Source organism: Genypterus blacodes, unplaced genomic scaffold (genome assembly GCF_046128005.1).
Source record: "Genypterus blacodes isolate CSIRO-AG114 ecotype Tasmania unplaced genomic scaffold, CSIRO-AGI_Gbla_v1 ptg000032l_1, whole genome shotgun sequence".
In the NCBI taxonomy this organism is placed as follows: Eukaryota; Metazoa; Chordata; class Actinopteri; order Ophidiiformes; family Ophidiidae; genus Genypterus; species Genypterus blacodes.
The window spans coordinates 2014639-2032192 of NW_027466845.1; the positions used below are offsets into that span (position 1 = coordinate 2014639).

General features: G+C 47.4%; 1 protein-coding gene across 1 annotated transcript in view; it reads left to right on the plus strand.

The window, feature by feature from the left end:
- Positions 1–17554, plus strand: part of LOC142995082 (nectin 1b-like) — a 74587-nt gene that overhangs the window by 35105 nt on the left and 21928 nt on the right. The window contains exons 2-4 of the mRNA XM_076145983.1: positions 14605–14976; positions 16268–16567; positions 17326–17443. Coding sequence (XP_076002098.1) covers positions 14605–14976; positions 16268–16567; positions 17326–17443 — 790 coding nt within the window. The remainder of the gene's footprint in view (positions 1–14604; positions 14977–16267; positions 16568–17325; positions 17444–17554) is intronic.

Consider the following 17554-nt stretch of genomic DNA (forward strand, 5'->3'; position numbering starts at 1 on the left):
CAAAGACATTTCTAACGTCTCAATCTGTTCTACGGTTTAGCAGCTCGTCTTAGTCCCTATTCTGTCATTGTTGTTTTTGTGTGAGTGATGACTTTTGCTTGGATTTGCCAAAACGGAACTACAGTAAAATCTTTGTGTTCTATGGCGAAGGGTCTGAAAATACCCCAGGTTTTGTATCCATCTGTGTATCCGTCAGATAGTGGCTGAATAAGAACCAAAGATTCAGTGATTAATGCGATTTCTGTTTTTGTTTCTTATCTTAAAAACATATCCATCATTCTGAAATTAACACAAGCTGTAATAAACAAACCGATACGCATGGCGGGCTCAAGCACAACACTTTGTTAAGTTCCACATAACTTTGAAAGGAGATTAAACCCCAGATTAAATACTGAAAGAACGCACCTGTCACACCTCATCGCCCTTTATTCCACACTGGCCCGTGTGTCAGGCGATATTACAGAATTCATTCACAACTTTAAAACACGTAATGCGCTACTAGCCTTTTTCCTCAACTCAGGGTTCTATTATGCTTTTGTGTGCACGAATGCAGTTGTCGCCGTTTTTCCCCCCAGACGGCGGCAATTGGCTCATTTCTGCCTCAGATACTTTTCAAGCCACCAAACTGGGGGTGAGATTGCGAGCGAGTGAGCAAGAGTGGGAGTGCGGGGTAAACGTGCAATCTGCGAAGGGCACGGAGAAGATGAGAAAATTTTCCACAAGCTACTATAATTTTCCCAGCAACAAGTATGGGGTCTGTCTAATGTGTTGTGGCTCCAAACATTGGTATTATAAAACCCTGGGGTCGACAAGCATTCCTGGATGTTTATGAAGAATAAGACATGCAGCCTGCGGGATGTTGGTTTGATCCTCCAAACAACTCAGCGTTTTGTTCCAAGTGCCGGTTAGAATGTGATGATGAAATGATAGGATTATGTTTTACTGCACCAAAAAGCACTCGTTTGTTTTGTGTCAATCTTCAAATTCGTTCTTATCCATCCATCCATCATCATCATCATCATCATCATTAAAATGCTGAAATTGCCCAAAAAAGGAAACTTCAAACTACTAATTAAATATAAGTGTGTGAATTAGCTGAGACGATTGATCTTATCTATCTTCCAGCAGCTTTCCCTTTCTGTAGTTTGCCGTAGCGCTAACATGTAACCATTGTTGGTATTCCGGCCTTATTTGCAGCTTTTGAATGTAAATGTGACTTTGCCGCGTCACAAACCCTTCAACTTTTCCCCACTGGGAAACGGATTCACACCTACTTGGAAGCTCTGTTGGCAGAGTGCGAACATGCCTCTGTCACCGCACTATTGCATCTCATCAAATATCTAAACGTAGGAGAGTGTTAAAGGCAAACACGCTATTTGACGTGTCGTATTACCGAGCTGTGATATAATGGAAACAGGAAAGGTGAAAATGAGCCGAATCGACACTTCAATGGGACACTTAATATACAGTGTGTGTGACAGTGTCTTTCAAAAACAACTGTCTCTTGCATCAGTTTATTGAGCTTTCTTTATTTTCTCTCTGCAAAGCGAAACAAGATTACGAACTCTGTATTTGTGATAAAGGCGCAGCACAATACGCCTCTGTGTTCAGCCACTGAATCAGAGAAGGAAAGACCAGCCAATCCACAAAACCTGTGAGAATGGAAGTAGTGTGGTGATGAGTGGTGTGGGACATGGTTCCAGATATTTTTTGGTCAAAGTCATCCATCCCTGAAGTCTTATCCCTCGGGTAAAGCTGCAGTATTAGGTTTCATTTCACAGATTGCAGCCAGATAAAATGTCTAAAGAAGAACATTTTCTCCTTTTGTGAAGTCGTGAGCGCAAAAGCCGAACCGAAAAAAAAAAGGAATGGAAGAATGGAATGGGCCAGGTATCCACGGGAGCAGGTATCGTAATTCACCATCGGCCAAAGTCAGGCAGAAGTAAATTGAAATGTCCATTTGTGGATTATGAGGTCCAGAGAGTGTGACCGGCTGTTTCAGTTTGTGAGAAGCTCTGGAGAAGAGCAAGACGGAAAGCAGGAGAGTGTGACATCAAAAGTGATGTTGGAGGGCCTCCAAATGAACATCAGACGTCTTTTTATACGATTTCTAATCTGTTTGGCGGATCTTCAGTAGGCAGCTGGGGTTTCAAAGTTACTTTAAGCAGGGATATGGACATTGATGAGGAAATGAAGTCTGAAGCTTGAGAAAGTAAACACAGTTTGGTCTGAGCTCCTCTCTTCTATTGTGGACATTACCTCAGCCAAATCGAAGGCGAACCATCGATCTGGGCCAGAATGATATATTTATACCGATTCCCTTCTGAGAACCTCTGCGTAGGAATAAAAGCATTTTTGATGTATGAGTGCTAGGAGTGAGAGCGTAGGAGTGTAAGAAGAGGAAGCGTGAGGTCAAAGGTTCATTGCCAGCCTGTCAAATAAGAGTCTGCATCGGGTTGTAATGGAGCCATTGATTCCCATGGAGGACGCACACAGTAGGGGACTGGCTCTCAACGTGCAGACAGGTGTTCGCTCGATAGCTGTCTCACTCCTCTGACCTTAAAGCTTTTAATCAGCTCTGCCAGGGAGCTTGTCAATCTTGTCAAACAATGAGCAGCCCGTGGCACCGACACAGTACGGGAGGGCAATGTGAGGGTAAGAGCTCCAAATGCTGCGGCGGCGGCTCTGAGGCAAACAACGCGTACGGGTACATGCTGCATAAAGCTATTTTGTCCCCGACTCCCGGCGGGACGGACTCCCGTGTCTTTGAGCCGACTACAGCGGCGGCGGAGACCCAGTCAGCAGATTTCAAAGGCTATTAATGTCAAAGTGGAGGCGTTCACGTGACAGATTTTCACCGGGGAGGAAGTTTGTTTGCGGCAATGAAAACCTTGGGGTTGACTCCCGTGTCACTAGACGCTCTGGCAGAGAAGCCGCCATCACGGGAGGTCGAGGAGCATTTTGTATTTTCCATTGGCTGCTGTTGCCTGTCAGTGAGTGACAGCGATTGCAATACGGTGTAATTGAGTTGTTGAATCTGCCCCGTGACTGCCTGCTTCACTTTATCTGCATTTGATCAATAGCAATACGCGATCAGGAACTTCTTTTACTCTTCCTTTGTTTCATCAAAGCCCTCACGAGCCAGAAGCCTTTTGTGTCCTCGCAGGCTCATTCTGCTCTGCGTCTCGCTGCATTTTCAAGTCCGAATTGACGTGCTGTGATGTTTAACTACAGAATATCTTCTAACATCGAGGGTAATTACGCCGCTGATTTGATTGCACTTAATAGCACGGGTCTGTCGGCGGTGCAGTCGCATCCAAATTGCATCGAGCCACACAATCATCTGGAGTATCGGCTGCTCTCTTCGCCGTAGTGTCTGAGCGTTTCCCCCGTTAAAGCTTTGTGACCGGTCACTGCTACGGCCGCCGCTTACAAGATGAGAACACTTCTCTTTAGCTCTCCGATGTTAGACGTGGTTGGAGTCGACTCATACATTGTAAACATCAGCTACACTTAAGAGGAAAAAGCGATGACTTCATTTCCTGGCTTGGGTTTCGTGCCCCCAACCCACAGCCCACCCACCACGGTGTCTTTAAATGAAACTCGGGGGAAACCTTGATTCATCACCGCATCCATACGTCCCTTCCTCTCAGTAACATTCTCATAGTGCCTCTCCTGTTCTTCCTTCTTTTGCTCGTCTTTGAGAATGCGTACAGCGGCCCTTTGCGTCTTCGGTATGTGTGCCAGTACACATTGTTTAACATCTAACGACCGAGTGGAGACTGCAGTAAGTCATACCACCCTGCTCAGCTTTCAGTCTGCTCCTTTTCCCTCGCTGCGGCTTTGCGGTTCCCCCGCTCGTGTCTCCGTGCCAGTTGCTTTTCGCTGGAAAGGCCAGTCGCAAACCCAACAGACCTTTAACTGCTGTTATTTTATGTCTTCCCTGGCGGCGAAGATATTTTCCCACCAAAAACAACGTCAGTGGGAAGGGTGAAGGTACACATGACACAGAATCAACCAACGCCTTAACCCGTTGCTTGATAATGCTGTTTTATGATACCTTAACCATCTTCTAAATGTGATCTCTGTTAAGTAAAAGTCTGGGTTCAGCCTCCCGGGTATGTGCAGTCGCTGCAGTGAGACAGGCATCGACTCTTTAAGATAAATAAATGTGGTGTCAGAATGGGGTACAAGCAAAGATATGAGCTCTCCCAGAATATATCCCACACAGGGCAGAGCTGGATCTATTGAGAGATGATGTATGGATGCGTACTGTGCAGGGAGAATACTTCAACCCCGAAGCTTGGAGACGAGCGAGAAAGACAATACTTGAGCACAGCTGGAAAGCACATGCAGCAGAATATGAACACAGTCCTGAGATGTGGTGAGCATTCCAACAGCTCCGTGTGTGTGTGTGTGTGTGTGGAATATGGAGCCCCACTCCCCTTGGAAAGATAGTCTGTGGTTTTCGGTCACGGTTTAGGAAACGGTTCAGCCCTGGTCTCGGAGTTCTGCCGAGAACCGCTGGGTTTCATAGTGGTTCATGATCAAAACACACATGAAAAAGGGGGAATTTGGCAAGAGCCGGCAGCCAGCATCCACGCTGGAACGCCGCGTGTTCCCATGTAGCCATACATCATCGTCCATCTTGTGTGTTTGTTTGCGTGTCCTACTTGCCGAGGTGGCTGCCACTTCAGTGCTTTCTCTATCACCTTGTCAGAAGTGATACTCCTCATCGGGAGTCAAACGCCATTGAGAATCCGGGGCAGAATGAGCCTGCTGGCGACTGCCGATGTCGCATTTCTTCAAACCGCTCACAAATATGCTTATTAAAAAATACACACGCTCCACCAAAGTGAAAAATGATTTAAATAACAGGATAACGCAGCACGGTTGAAATGAGTGTAGCATGTCTAACCTTATCAGCTTAAGCAACTATGCACGTTCAATCCTCCGGTGCTGCAGACAGGATACTAATCCAAGCCTAAATGATGTGACTGTGGGGCCAAATTCATAATCCTGTTTATTTGTACTTAATTCCCTGTGCACGCGCCCGCAGCCCGCAGCCCGACTTGACTGGTTTGTTACAGTATTAGTGCGACTGGTGAGCCGATTTGATTGCTTTGAGTTTGCGTGTGTCAGTGTCGACGATGGAGTTGTAAACTCTGCAGGCTGATGCAGGTAATCAACGGAAAATTTGCTTGTGTTCCAACACTTGTTTGGAGCAAATGGACAGCATTTCGTCGGAGCCCCTTGCTGATCACGACACATACTAAGCGTGCTGGTTAATTGATAGCAGAAGGGGTCTTCAGCCCACTGCCCACTCCAGCTGGAGTGTGAATTCCCTCTCCTGTATGTTAATGGATGTGCTGTATAAATTGGTTTGCTCCTGCACGGCTGAAGAGAAATAGCAGGTTTACATTCCGTGCAGATCTGCGTACACGTGGCCCCGCTGTCCTGTTAGTGCCCCACACACAATTAGAGACGGGATTTGATGAGCGCTGCTTCTTTCTTCCCCCCACCACATATCTGTAAGACATGCACAGTCATTTCTCTCTACATGAATGCAGAAATTGCCTCGACTTAAAGGCCGCGAATGAAGCGAAAGTGGCATTAATCAAATATTGATTGTTCATTCCTTCTTGGGGCTTTAATAGGCTGCCGGTCACGCAGCAGTGCCTCTTGCCATGCTTATGCTGTGCGTATTTACCCCCCCCCCCCCGACGTGCCTTTAAGATCGGTCCGCCTCTTTCAGAAAAGGAGAAAATTCCCCAGCAGTAAAGGTCAGAGTGGGTCAGACACCAAAAACAATATTCCATGCTCTTTCTGAGTATTTCGAAAAGGTCACCTTGCATACGGAGCAAAGACTTAATTGAGAAAAACATCAGATGGGTAGAAAATGCTGATGTTACATACACACAATACAGTTCTTTTAATTCTGTGCGCCTCCAATGGTTGATCGTCGGCTTTAATCCAAACTTATGACTGTGTATAGAAGTATATGTTCTTTGAAAGCTTGATGTTTCTTTCTACATCCTGGCATCTTCACGTGGGGTTATTCATTGTTTGCACTCCACGCAAGACTTATCTTTACTTGTGGACAATGGAACAGATGGTGTGAGGGAAGGATTTGTCATGCATGCTTGTCCGGGGGCCAGACTCTTTCTCAGCACTTTTTGGCAGGACTTTACATTTCATGCTGTATTTGCTGATGTTTAGCAGGGTGCTGCTGTGGTCTGGGCTCTGATCGGGCTGAGCCAGCCTTTGCCTATACGTCCCACTCCTGGAGTATGCTTATAAATAATTCTTTATAGTCGGCGGTGATGTAGTGGTTCATTACCCACACCTGTACACTTCTTTTCAACCCAACACAACAGCCCTGGAATAAATCTCTGCCTTCGTTCTTTTCTCACGGAAGGCGACATCATATTTAGGTTCCCGTGTTCCTGGGTTCATTTAGGGCTCGAATTTGAAACTTCTGCAACGCTATAATGTACAGAAAACAAACAGACACTCCCTTGCTAACCCCGTACTCTGTTGGGTGTGTCTAAGCAGGTATATTCAAATGTGTGTAATCCATATAAAGCTATACTGGACGTCTACACACACTTAACAACTCGATTAGACTGCGATCCAGGCAGTTAATCTGCTTTTTCTCAGATCATGTGTCCACTGTAATTGGCAATCAAAGTGTGTTTACACCAAGACCTAGACCCAAACAGACCTAGATTATTCAATTTTAAATGGATTTACTTCATCGTTCATTACCTCAGTGGGCAAACTGGCCTCATGACTCTGGTTGATTCTGTGCATGTGTATGATCACATCACTTTAAAGGAGAAGGACTGGGAGTACTGGGTGAGCTGAGCAGTGGACTGATACTAGACAGGTGATATTTATACAGATAATCTGCAGGCGTCTGTCAAATTCATTCAGATCCTAATTGATTCCAGTGTGTTATTCTAAATAGGAAGAATGTGTCATCAAATCCACAGTAAATTACATTTTCCCCACTCGCTCTGTGTTCTGGCGTGTAGGTGCGACACGCACAGCTGGTGTATCTGTCGCATTATGGCGGCGATGTGTGTAGACTGTCAGAATGAGTGTGAATGCAGCGTTAGTCTAACGCCTCGAAGTTTCCACGGGCTTCCACGCCGTTTCTCCTCCACTTTAATATCCTGAGTGCTGTAATCTGCTCGCCATTTCTGACCCACTGCATGTCACTGTCCCTGTTTAACCCCCCCCCCCCCCCCCCCCCCACCCTAATATCCTCTACATCACATTACTGTAAACCCACCCCCACCCTTCACCTCACCCGTCAACTCTTGCCACGCTTCAAAGCCGCCTCGCTGCTACTAACAGCGTGTCAGAGACCACGGGACCATAATGCATCACTTTGTAGCGTGCCCCTGGCCCCCTTTTATTTATTGATCAGCTCTTTCCTATTAAGACATCCAACAGCTGCCTTGGTTTGAAAGCCAGGGGAAACTTTTGCATTATTGAGAAACGGCGGGCGAAAACAACGGGCGAAAACAACGGGCGAAACACCGCTGTGCACGCTGAGCCGGCTCTCTGGATGAGACGCTTTGTTGACTAATTGTCTGGCCGGCCTAAGTGCTCCCCAGCGTCTCGACTCGCCCGGCGTCTGATAGTGTATCATCTAGTGTATTCATTGGTGTCACGCCATAACATTTCATTCCGGAATCTACATTTTTTAAGACGGCGGTGAAACCTGGATCGATTCCTTCTCCACGCCGCTCCTCCAAAGTTTCTGTTGAACAAGCAAAACTGTTCCACGCGCAATCATTCATTTACCAGTAGTGTGGTTTCCCCTCCCTCCAGCTCTGCACCGGAGCCTTTTGTGTGCTGACAGTTGCTCGTTATCTGGTATCAGTGGGTGATGTCATCAAGCCGTTTGGTCAGGTAATGTCAGCGCTGTTTGCTTTGTGTCGGAGCGCTGAAACTATGGTGGCCTTGTTTAGTTAAGCTGTAGGGGGGAGGCGGGTCACGGCTCGCTGCGATATTGTGTTTACACTCTGTGCTATAGACTCCCCCTCTCTAGGGCAGAGCTTTATTTAGCTTTATTTGTCATTGCCACGGTCAAAGACAACAAAATTCCCACTTTATCTCTCGCATATTTCCTACTCCACTACAATAAAACAACATCCATTACACAAAATACACAAGCAGTGCATTCTTCCACTGCGTTCTAAAGTGATGGCATTCCTCAGGGAGGTGTAATGTGCTGCAGCGTGTCCTGTATGTGTGCTGCTTGGCTCGTCTGTTTCATTCAAGGGTGAATCATTAACAAACAGAAATAAGACGAGACGAAAAAGCGCCGTCGCAGGCGAACCGATGCGTCCACTGGCATTTGAGAAGTCTTAGAGCGTCTCCAAGGGCGCCCGCCTGTGTACGACAGCGACATTAGGTGGGAATCAGTGCATACGCTCGACCGCCTAATGCTGTGCACCGCCAACCTGAAAGGTGTAAATCTACAACCCGGCGGTGGAAAACACACAGCTACATTATCGCGCCTGGTCGTTTCATTTTCCAGCTTCCTCAAACAAAATAGCTTATGGGAATAGAGGAAAGGCTCAAAGTCTTTCATGGAGCATTCCCAGATTGGGAAGGTGCCTAACATAATAAATATCCTCCATAATCATTAACATTTACAGTGCAGCAGATGTTACATTGTCCTCCTTGAACAACTGTGTTCTACAAAAGCGGCTTTCAAATTTGAACCAGATAGTGGAAAATTAGGAGCAGGTCTACTAACCATCTGCTCCACCGAGGCTCCGCTTGCCTCTGCAGCTGAATGTTTGCTCGGGGAGACGGAGGGTAAAGAGAGCTGCTCTGGCAGGTACGCCTCTGTTTACCCAGGAGACCCCGCTCAAGCACCATCAAATACTGCCTGAATGTAAATGAAAATAAATTCACAGACCCGGCTCCTATCGCAAAAAACGGCTGAATCCTCACTATCAACCAAACACACAGCCGACATTAAAGGCGAGAATGTGGCCGTCGCTGTTAAACAACGTGCATCTGTATCTATTACGCTTACAACACACTCGGATAGCTTTTAGTTATCCCGAAAAGTCTCTAATGCTCGATTTGAGTTTATAAAGCATCTTTCTTTAACAACAGCCAAATGCCGCTTGTTTATCTCCACAATATTAAGAAGAATAAAACGAACAAAGGCGTAATTGAAGGTTTGTGTGTGAGAGAGAGAGATGGAAGGAAGATTCGGATTCCCCCTAAACAGCCTGTGTGTGTGTGTGTGTGTGTGTGTGTGTGGCCGTGTATAGGGGAGACCAGAGGCCTGCACCATGGGAACTGGGACTGCATTAAACAGTCATTATCCCGTGTGGTTAAAGCCACACTGTATCTATCAGCATCCCACTTAAGTAACAATGGAATTACCACAGCACAATCATGCATCAGGGTGGGGTGGGGCGGGGGGCGAGGGGGGGCTGAAGTCTCCTTATGTGATAAGCCTTTAATGCTGAGCCACGCAAGAATCTAACTGCTAACATACGCGTCTGATCGGAATCACAAAGTGGGGGCGCTGCAGATGAAGCCGCCCCCGCCCCGCCCCGCCCCGCACCAGCTGAGATATCTGATTTGCCCGAGATGAATTAGGAATTAAGACCTCGCTAATGATACAGCGGGCCAATCTCACGCACGCTTCATACAGCCCAGGCCTCCTGCAACACCCCGATAACGCCAGCCGACCCTTTATGTTCCTACGATGTCACGCTGAGCGAGATGGATGCGCTGTCAGACTGTGATGTCAACTTTGATGCACGTCATCTCACCTATAGAACATTGAGTCGTAGTGCGGCGGACAACAACGACGACAACAACATCAACTCGTTGCCGCAATCAAACTGTTGGAGATTGCGGACAGGAATTGATGAGTCTCAGTAAAGCAAAGCGGCTTCATGCTCCAACACGACCACTGTTTGTGATTAGATTCCACCGTTCGTCTGTCACGGCCAAGAGTCCCTGTAGGAGCCATAACTTTGCCTCCTAATATGATTCATTTTGTGAGTTTTTCCATGTGAACTCGCCTCACACTCAGGAAGTTTGTGTTAGAACGTAATTCATAACGGGGTCGCAGCCTCGGTGTCTGGTTTGTACAGAAGGAGGACACCGTCTCCGCTTACAGGAATTGGATGTACTGTACAATACGACAACTCCTCATCTCCTGATCAGCAGTAAGCCGGTGTCCCAGCCGCTGAAACTGGAGCCTCCTCGCTGCATCCACCCCCTGACAGACGCCAAGACGATGACATTTCAGTCCCCCCCGTCAGCACGCTGTGTAATAACACGGTCGTTACATAATTTCCGTGTTTTGGAAGGCTTTTAAACTCAAAGCGGCTACGTCTCAGCGTCACTTTGGGATTGGGGTGTGTCGGTTCACTTAGCGCAGCGCAGCTTCTAAATGTCTCCTTACAGCGCTCACACGCAGGACCGTTTCATCCTCACGTGGCAGTTAGCCGGCGATAAACTCTCCTGAACTTTACTCGACTCTGGCATGAATGGATTTATTTTCAATGATCTTGGCCTGCGTGACGGTGAATGAGCCAATAATTGTCTTTTGAATTGTTGTTGGTGGTTGGCCAGCACCCGTGAAAAAAGACAATAGTGTCGGGCTACATATCCAATGCTAAACGGAGCTGCCAAGTTGCTGTTGGTTTTACAAGGAAAAGCAGCTTCTGGGGCTTCAGGGGACTCTGCCCTGGTTTCCACTCTAGAGCTTTACGTCGTCTCTACCCAGAGCGGAGCGAGGTGTGGTATTTAATCACACCACAAAGACATGGATGTGTATATTTTACGTTAAACTCCTGTATGAGTTCTAATTCTTGTCTCATTGGCAGAGTAAACGTTGTCTTTTGATTTACATCTTTATGATTTGTTATGACACAGAAAGGAATCTGATTTCAGAATGTAAGAGTGTTTAAAGCTGCAGTCTGTGATCTAGATCTGCCACTACACAAACAAAACAACAGGATTGAATATCTTTACTAATTTGATTGACGTGTAAGCGAGGGAAGACAACAACTAAACTGCTGAAGATGTTGGATGTTCATTTACCGACTTTCTTACATTCAGATCAACAGAAAACAAATCAGCCCAAGCTCCTCCCTGGGTGTCCACACACACCGTTGGAAAGCCATTTGCCTGAGTGCTGTTATTCAGATCCACATGCTCCACACGTGTCGGCCGGTGCAGCGTATGCAAACAAACGCACCGACACGCGGTTTCCCTTCTTTCCTGACACGGCAGATACTCTCTGTCGGTCCGTCTCTGTTCCGAGGCCCTTTGGGGTCTCTGGCTATCTGTGTACCTCCAGACGTTACAGTATCTGGCTCAATGGCGCCCCTCAGCTTACCCGTGTTCTTTCTGATACTCTGCCAGCGCGGGCAGACTTTCTTTTGTATGTGCCGTGGCGTTTTTCCCTTCCAGAAATAGGGCTTCTCTCTCAAATGGCATCTCTCAAGGCAGCGTCTACCCCTCAGGTGTATTAGAGCATGACTGGCCCCCCCCAGTCGCACTCTTGTCAGCGTGAGAACAAAGAAGCAGCAGCATAAGCAGCGACGGCGGCCAACCTCAGGCCGGCAGCACACCTACAAATCTCCCCAAAGCTCCGCCTTCCTCTTTGTCTCGCTCGTCCTCTCGCCAGGTTTCTGTCTCCATTACTTTGCTTATATCCCAGGCTTTCTCCCCCCTCTGCTTCCCTAAACTCAGTTTCTCCTCGGCTGGTTCTCATAAACATCACCAAATCTACCTTCTTACTGCTACCTCCACATATGAGGCTTTGCTCTGCGTCTATGGCTTCGCTGCTCTGCGGTGTAGTCTGTAATTACAGCTCTACTCTGCGCTCAGCCAAGGACTCTTTAGTCTTTGAGTGAAAGGGGTCCCCGTAGAGGCCCCTGGTCCTTCGCCGAGGGGATTTGGGCACTGTGGCTGTGTAATTATTCCTATTCCTCTGGTTTCCATTTGCGTGGGCTGCTGTTTATTTGGTTCGATTTGAGCGGGGAGCATGCGGCTCAAAGGAGGAAGGGGAGAGGGGGGGGAGGCGAGGGGGGAAACGGGGGGCGGGGGAACAAGGGGCTGCGGCTCTCACACAGTACTGTTTTTTAGCATTCAAGTGTGTGATGTCTAGCGAGGTACATATTTATGAGTTTTCACAACCCTCCCCTCGCATCGCTCCAAGTTTAAGATTAAACTTTAACTGCTGTTGTCACACACTAAATTGTGTTTGCTATTCCCCAAAAAATATGGCACTATAGCTGCCACCGCTGGTAATTTAGGCTCTGATAAAATGGACTAAAGCTTTGCTCTGAGGTGTGCAAGGACACAGGTGCTCTCAAGGTACACATGACAAGGTTGCCAGTCCTCCCTGTCAAACTGTATTAGCAAATCAATCTGTCATCTACGAATCCCTGAAGTTTAAATCTCTATACTGAGGGTCCTGCTGATGTGGTCAGAAGGAAATGAAAGATGATGTGCACTCAGTAACTTCAAAAGGTTGTCACTTTGTTTCTTATATGATTTGAAGTGCCGGCGGCGAACGGCTTTGCTTGAGTGAAAACATAACAATGGAGAGAAATTGCCTCCCTCTCGTAATGGACTGCTCCTGAGCATAAGTCACTCAGCTTGATAGTCGTGCGACTGTTATGAGAGATGGAAGAAATTGTTCATCTTAATGGTCTTCACGCTGAACTCCGTGCCAGATATTCCCTCTCTTCATGCATATATTGTGCCCCGGTGTCCTTCACTTGACTACTTATACTTTTCAGAAGAAGTTTTCGTTATACTGCCACTGCTTAGACAGTTTGACAACGTGCACACACACTCACACACACACACACACACACACGGCTCCCCCTGTGCACCTCTACAGATTCCTGTATAGCTGCAGATAGAGAGTACATCAGATACTCAGTAGGCATAAACAGAATCCTTACACATTTTAAAGACCCCTGTGGAAATGTTGATCTCAGAGAACACAGATTATGCATCATTGTGATGCAGTTACTCAGCGTTAAGGGGCGGCTGTGTTTGCTGTGCGCGCGCCTCAGCCTCCACTCCAGGCCGCGGCTTATTTCCTCTCTGTTTATGACTTGATTCACTGGTGGTTTTATGAGTCCAGTGTGATTAACGGAGGAATTTCTGTTCTTTCTTCCTGTGGCTTCGCTCCTATCCATAGGAGATAATTATAGCCCTGCCTGGTTGTAAATACAAGCCCAGCCAGGGGTAGTTGAACCAGGAAATGGGACATCATCAGACTTCACCTGGAGAGGAGCATAAATCAGAGCATGTGACTCCAGAGATAACAAAGATGTGTCAAAGACAACAGGATGCAGGATCCCTGCAGCAGTCCACTGACACATCTGTTCAGACTCCAGTGGCTTCAGAGCCAGAGCTTTCCTCCACCAGTCAGCACGTTTACACACACGCACGCACGCAGCACACAGTTTGTCCTGACTGCGATTGAAGGCACGGAGGAGAAAGTGTGAACATGACGTTTGAAAAAGGCCATTTCTTGCTTTAGTCCTAGTATTATGTAACGACTTTAAAGTGCATGTAAAGACACAGAGTGAACTTTAGTGTTGTACAGAAGGAAATATCGATCCAAAAAGAGAACATCAAAAAATTGAAATAGCTTTTATTCCACCCAAATTGATTCATCCTAGCTGTGGACAAGGAATACTGATGGGAATGAGAGAGTTTAACAAGAGGTCACTGTATGTAGAGGTCACTGAATATAGAGCGCATTGAATATAGAGCTCATTGTATGTAGAGCTCATTGTATGTAGAGCTCATTGTAAATTTCAGCTCTTCATACAGTGAGCTCTATAAACAGAGGTTCCGTCTTCATTAGTTGAGTTTTTTTGCCACCAAACTCCTCCCAGGCATACACAGTGTGTGAGTTTGTGTGTGTGTGTGTGTGTGTGTGTGTGTGTATGTGGAGGGGGGGGGGGGGGCATAATTGCTGTGTTTTATACTGCAAATGTGTGTGTTCTCATTGTGTGGGAGCTTACATAAGACCCCACAGTGTTTCTTTAAATATGGGCTCCGGGCACTCATTGAAGTATTTGCGACTAAAAAAGTAATTAAAATTACAATGGCCTTGCCAGTGTGGCACAGGAAGGTGGCAGCGGCTGCGGCGGAGCAGCAGACGATGACTTGGCTGGAACTTGGCGGCCTTGTTCGCATTCATTAGTGATGCATTGGTTCTCGTTGGGCCCTCCCATCTCATCAGAAGCGGCGCCCTTGCGGACAAAGCCGGGGCTGTATAGCCTTTATGTTAACAACAACTCCCCTCAGCTTTACACACAACCTCTGCTGTATTGACTCCACACACTCCTGCATAGGGAGTAGATATGTCTCCTGTGCTGCAGGGTGAATGAATGTCAGCCTGTGTCTGTGGCAGCTGAAGCAGATGTTTGGGTGCGAGTGTTGTCCTAACAGCCTGATCTGACTCTTTGACTTTCAGTGCATGTCCTTGTTATCATCAAATGCGTTGCTTGGCCCTGGACGCTTCATAATTGTAATTAAACTTATTTCTCCTTCTCTTCTCTGTTATCTCTCTAGCTGCCGATGGACAGATGGTGCAGATGGACTCCAGTATGTCCGGCTCTGTGGGCACACAAGTGGAACTGAGCTGCATTTTCGTCAACAGCAACCCGCCGGTGAAGATCTCTCAAGTCACCTGGCAGAAGTTCATCAACGGTACCAAACAGAACGTGGCCATAGCCAATCCTGCCCTGGGCGTGTCGGTGCTGCCGCCCTTCAAGGAGCGGGTCAGCTTCAAGCAGCAGGCGGTCCATCACCGCACGCCCTCCCTTGAGGACACTACCATCGTGTTCACCAACCTGCGCCTGTCTGACGAAGCCGCCTACATCTGCGAGTACACCACCTTCCCCGCAGGCAATCGAGAGAACACGGTCAACCTCACTGTGTTTGGTAAGGATCTTCATCTAGTCAGGTTTCCTTTGACCGGTTTGCCGTGTTAGCCAAACAAAGTGCACTAAAATACTCAAACAGCTCTGACGTGTGTGTGTACACGCACATGTGGCTCCTCCAGACCTTCTTTAGACACTCTATAACACCGGTTATGGCGTCTGCTGGCCGTGAACATCTCTCACAACCTTGTGCTCTACACAGATTGTACAGAAGAGATTGCAAAGGATTTATTGTGTGCAAAAGGATAAATGAAGACTCTTCCCCGGCAGCAGAAACCCTCCAGTGCTCTTCAACATTGTCACAGGCTTTGTTGTGAAGTGCACTGAATCCCCCTTACAGCAGATGGTCTCTGTCTGTGTACCGTTCTAACGTTCGCTCATCCTGCTGTATGTCCTATACAGGTTCATGCAGATTGAACACTTTGTTTGCTTGTTTGTTTATCACGTCCTACATGCACCGCTGCTGAGAGCGGAGCATGAAGGCATAAATACGCAACAACAACAGGAAAGAAGTGTCAAACGGGAGAGAAATCAACAGGGCCACTTTAGGAGAGAGACTAATTTCACTTCAATGCGTAATTTCGCTTCAATGCGTAATGTGGAAACCAAGTGTCTGGGATGTAGATTATGTTGGCAGAGAGGCAGCGTTGAAAAGGTTGCGCGCTGACTGTGATTAGCGATCTAATTAGAAATTGAGTGTTGGTATGTTTTCCATCAAGTCCCTGCAAAGAAAAAGCACTTGGCTTAAGGAGTCCCTGTTGCTTGAGCTTCTTGTCAGCTTTGAGTCCTTATTTTGTGCCACTGAGCCTCGCGGATCTTAACGGGCTTCCTTGGCTTCGGCGATGATCGCGGAGGAATACCCGTGCGTAGATAAGCGACCCGGCGCTCTTCAAAGAGGCCTTCACGCCGTATCTCTTTCACTTGCGCACTTGCTGGAGCTCAAGCCCGCCGTTTGATGTTCTAAAGACTCGATGGCTAATTGGCAACTCACAAAAGGTTCCAATTTGATGACTGTGCATTTGCGTTGTTCATCTGGAGAGCTTTGACAACTGCTTTGGCTTTGAGAAGCGAGAGGAAAAAAGGAAACTTCAACCGATTTCAGTTGCAACAAGCGCTTTTTCTTTCAGAGAGGAATGTTTTCATTTACTTCACATCGCTGCTATCATCACATCACAGGACTGCAGGCCGAGTGCAGATAATGATGTAATAGAAGTCGATCTGAAAGGGGGAACCATTAGTGCTTCTTTGTGGAACATTGAATAAACTCTAGTTATTCTGTCCCTGTTCTCCAGCTCGACCTGTAACGCGCATGACCTTGACGACGCCCACCATCGTCGCCAAGGCCCCGAAGCGCAAGATGACAGTGGCCACGTGCGTGTCGGCCAACGGGAAGCCCTCCAGCGTGATCAGATGGGACACCAGGTTGAAGGGGGAGGCCACCTCCCAAGAGACCCGCAACCAGAACGGCACGGTGACAGTGCGGAGCAACTACATCGTGACGCCCAGCCGGGAAACCCACAGAGCGAAACTGACGTGCATCGTGACCTACAGGAACGAGAGGATCACAGACAGCGTGGTGCTCAACGTGCAGTGTAAGAGCCGTGAATGTTCTCTGTGTCCAAACATGGGAGTGTGGATATGCTAACAGGTACTCTGTATGTGTGAGTTTCTGCCCACTCATCAAAAAGCCTGTGTGCTAGGCTAAGTGCTCCTGCCTCTGCCCTTGACCAAGGCACTAACAAGGCTGTAGACCTGGAGTTGGTCCCCAGGCACTGAACCCTGACTGCCCACTGCTCCTGATAGTTAGGGGTAGAAGAAGAAGAAGCTGCTGTTCTTCCTAACACAGTTTCTACTTTTTTTAGTCTGAAATTTTTGTTACTTTTATGCTAACATTAATAAAAAAGCTTTGCAAACGTTCAGTCGGGCAGGAAATGCAACTAAAAGTGATTTTTAGACCTTAAGGCTGCGCAGAGTAATGATGGTTTACAAGGAAACTTCACAGGGGGCCTTTAAATGACTTAGAAATGTGTGTGTGCGTGTGTGTGTGGTAATTAAGTTTTTAGTGTGTTTTTTTTTATAGTTTTTGGAGTAATTGTTTAATGAATGGTGCCAATCAACTTAAACTCCAGTTGTGATCGTTTGGCTGAACTAATCAGAGCCGCCTGCCATCATAAAAGCATAGAAGGCATTTAAAGCTTTACGGTTTGACCTCCAAGTGTCTGCTGTGCTTCAGTGGAGGTGTGATGTGTGTGTGTGTAAGTGTGTGTGTGTGGCTGTGATGTGTGTTACAGACATCACTGTGCCTTCCTTCCTTCCTCCCTTCCTTTCTAACTTCCTTCCCTCCCTGCAGATGAACCCGTGGTAACGATCGAGGGATTCGATGGGAACTGGTACCTGAACCGCCCCAACGTCCAGCTGAACTGCAGCGCCGACGCCAACCCCCCTGTCACCACCTACCAGTGGAAGCTGTGAGTCCATAACAACAAGCCCCTCCCCCTTCCCCCCATCTCCCCACTCCCCCTCCCCCGTTAGGGCTCAGAAGACAACCCAGCATGGCTAAGTGTTGTTATCATGCACTT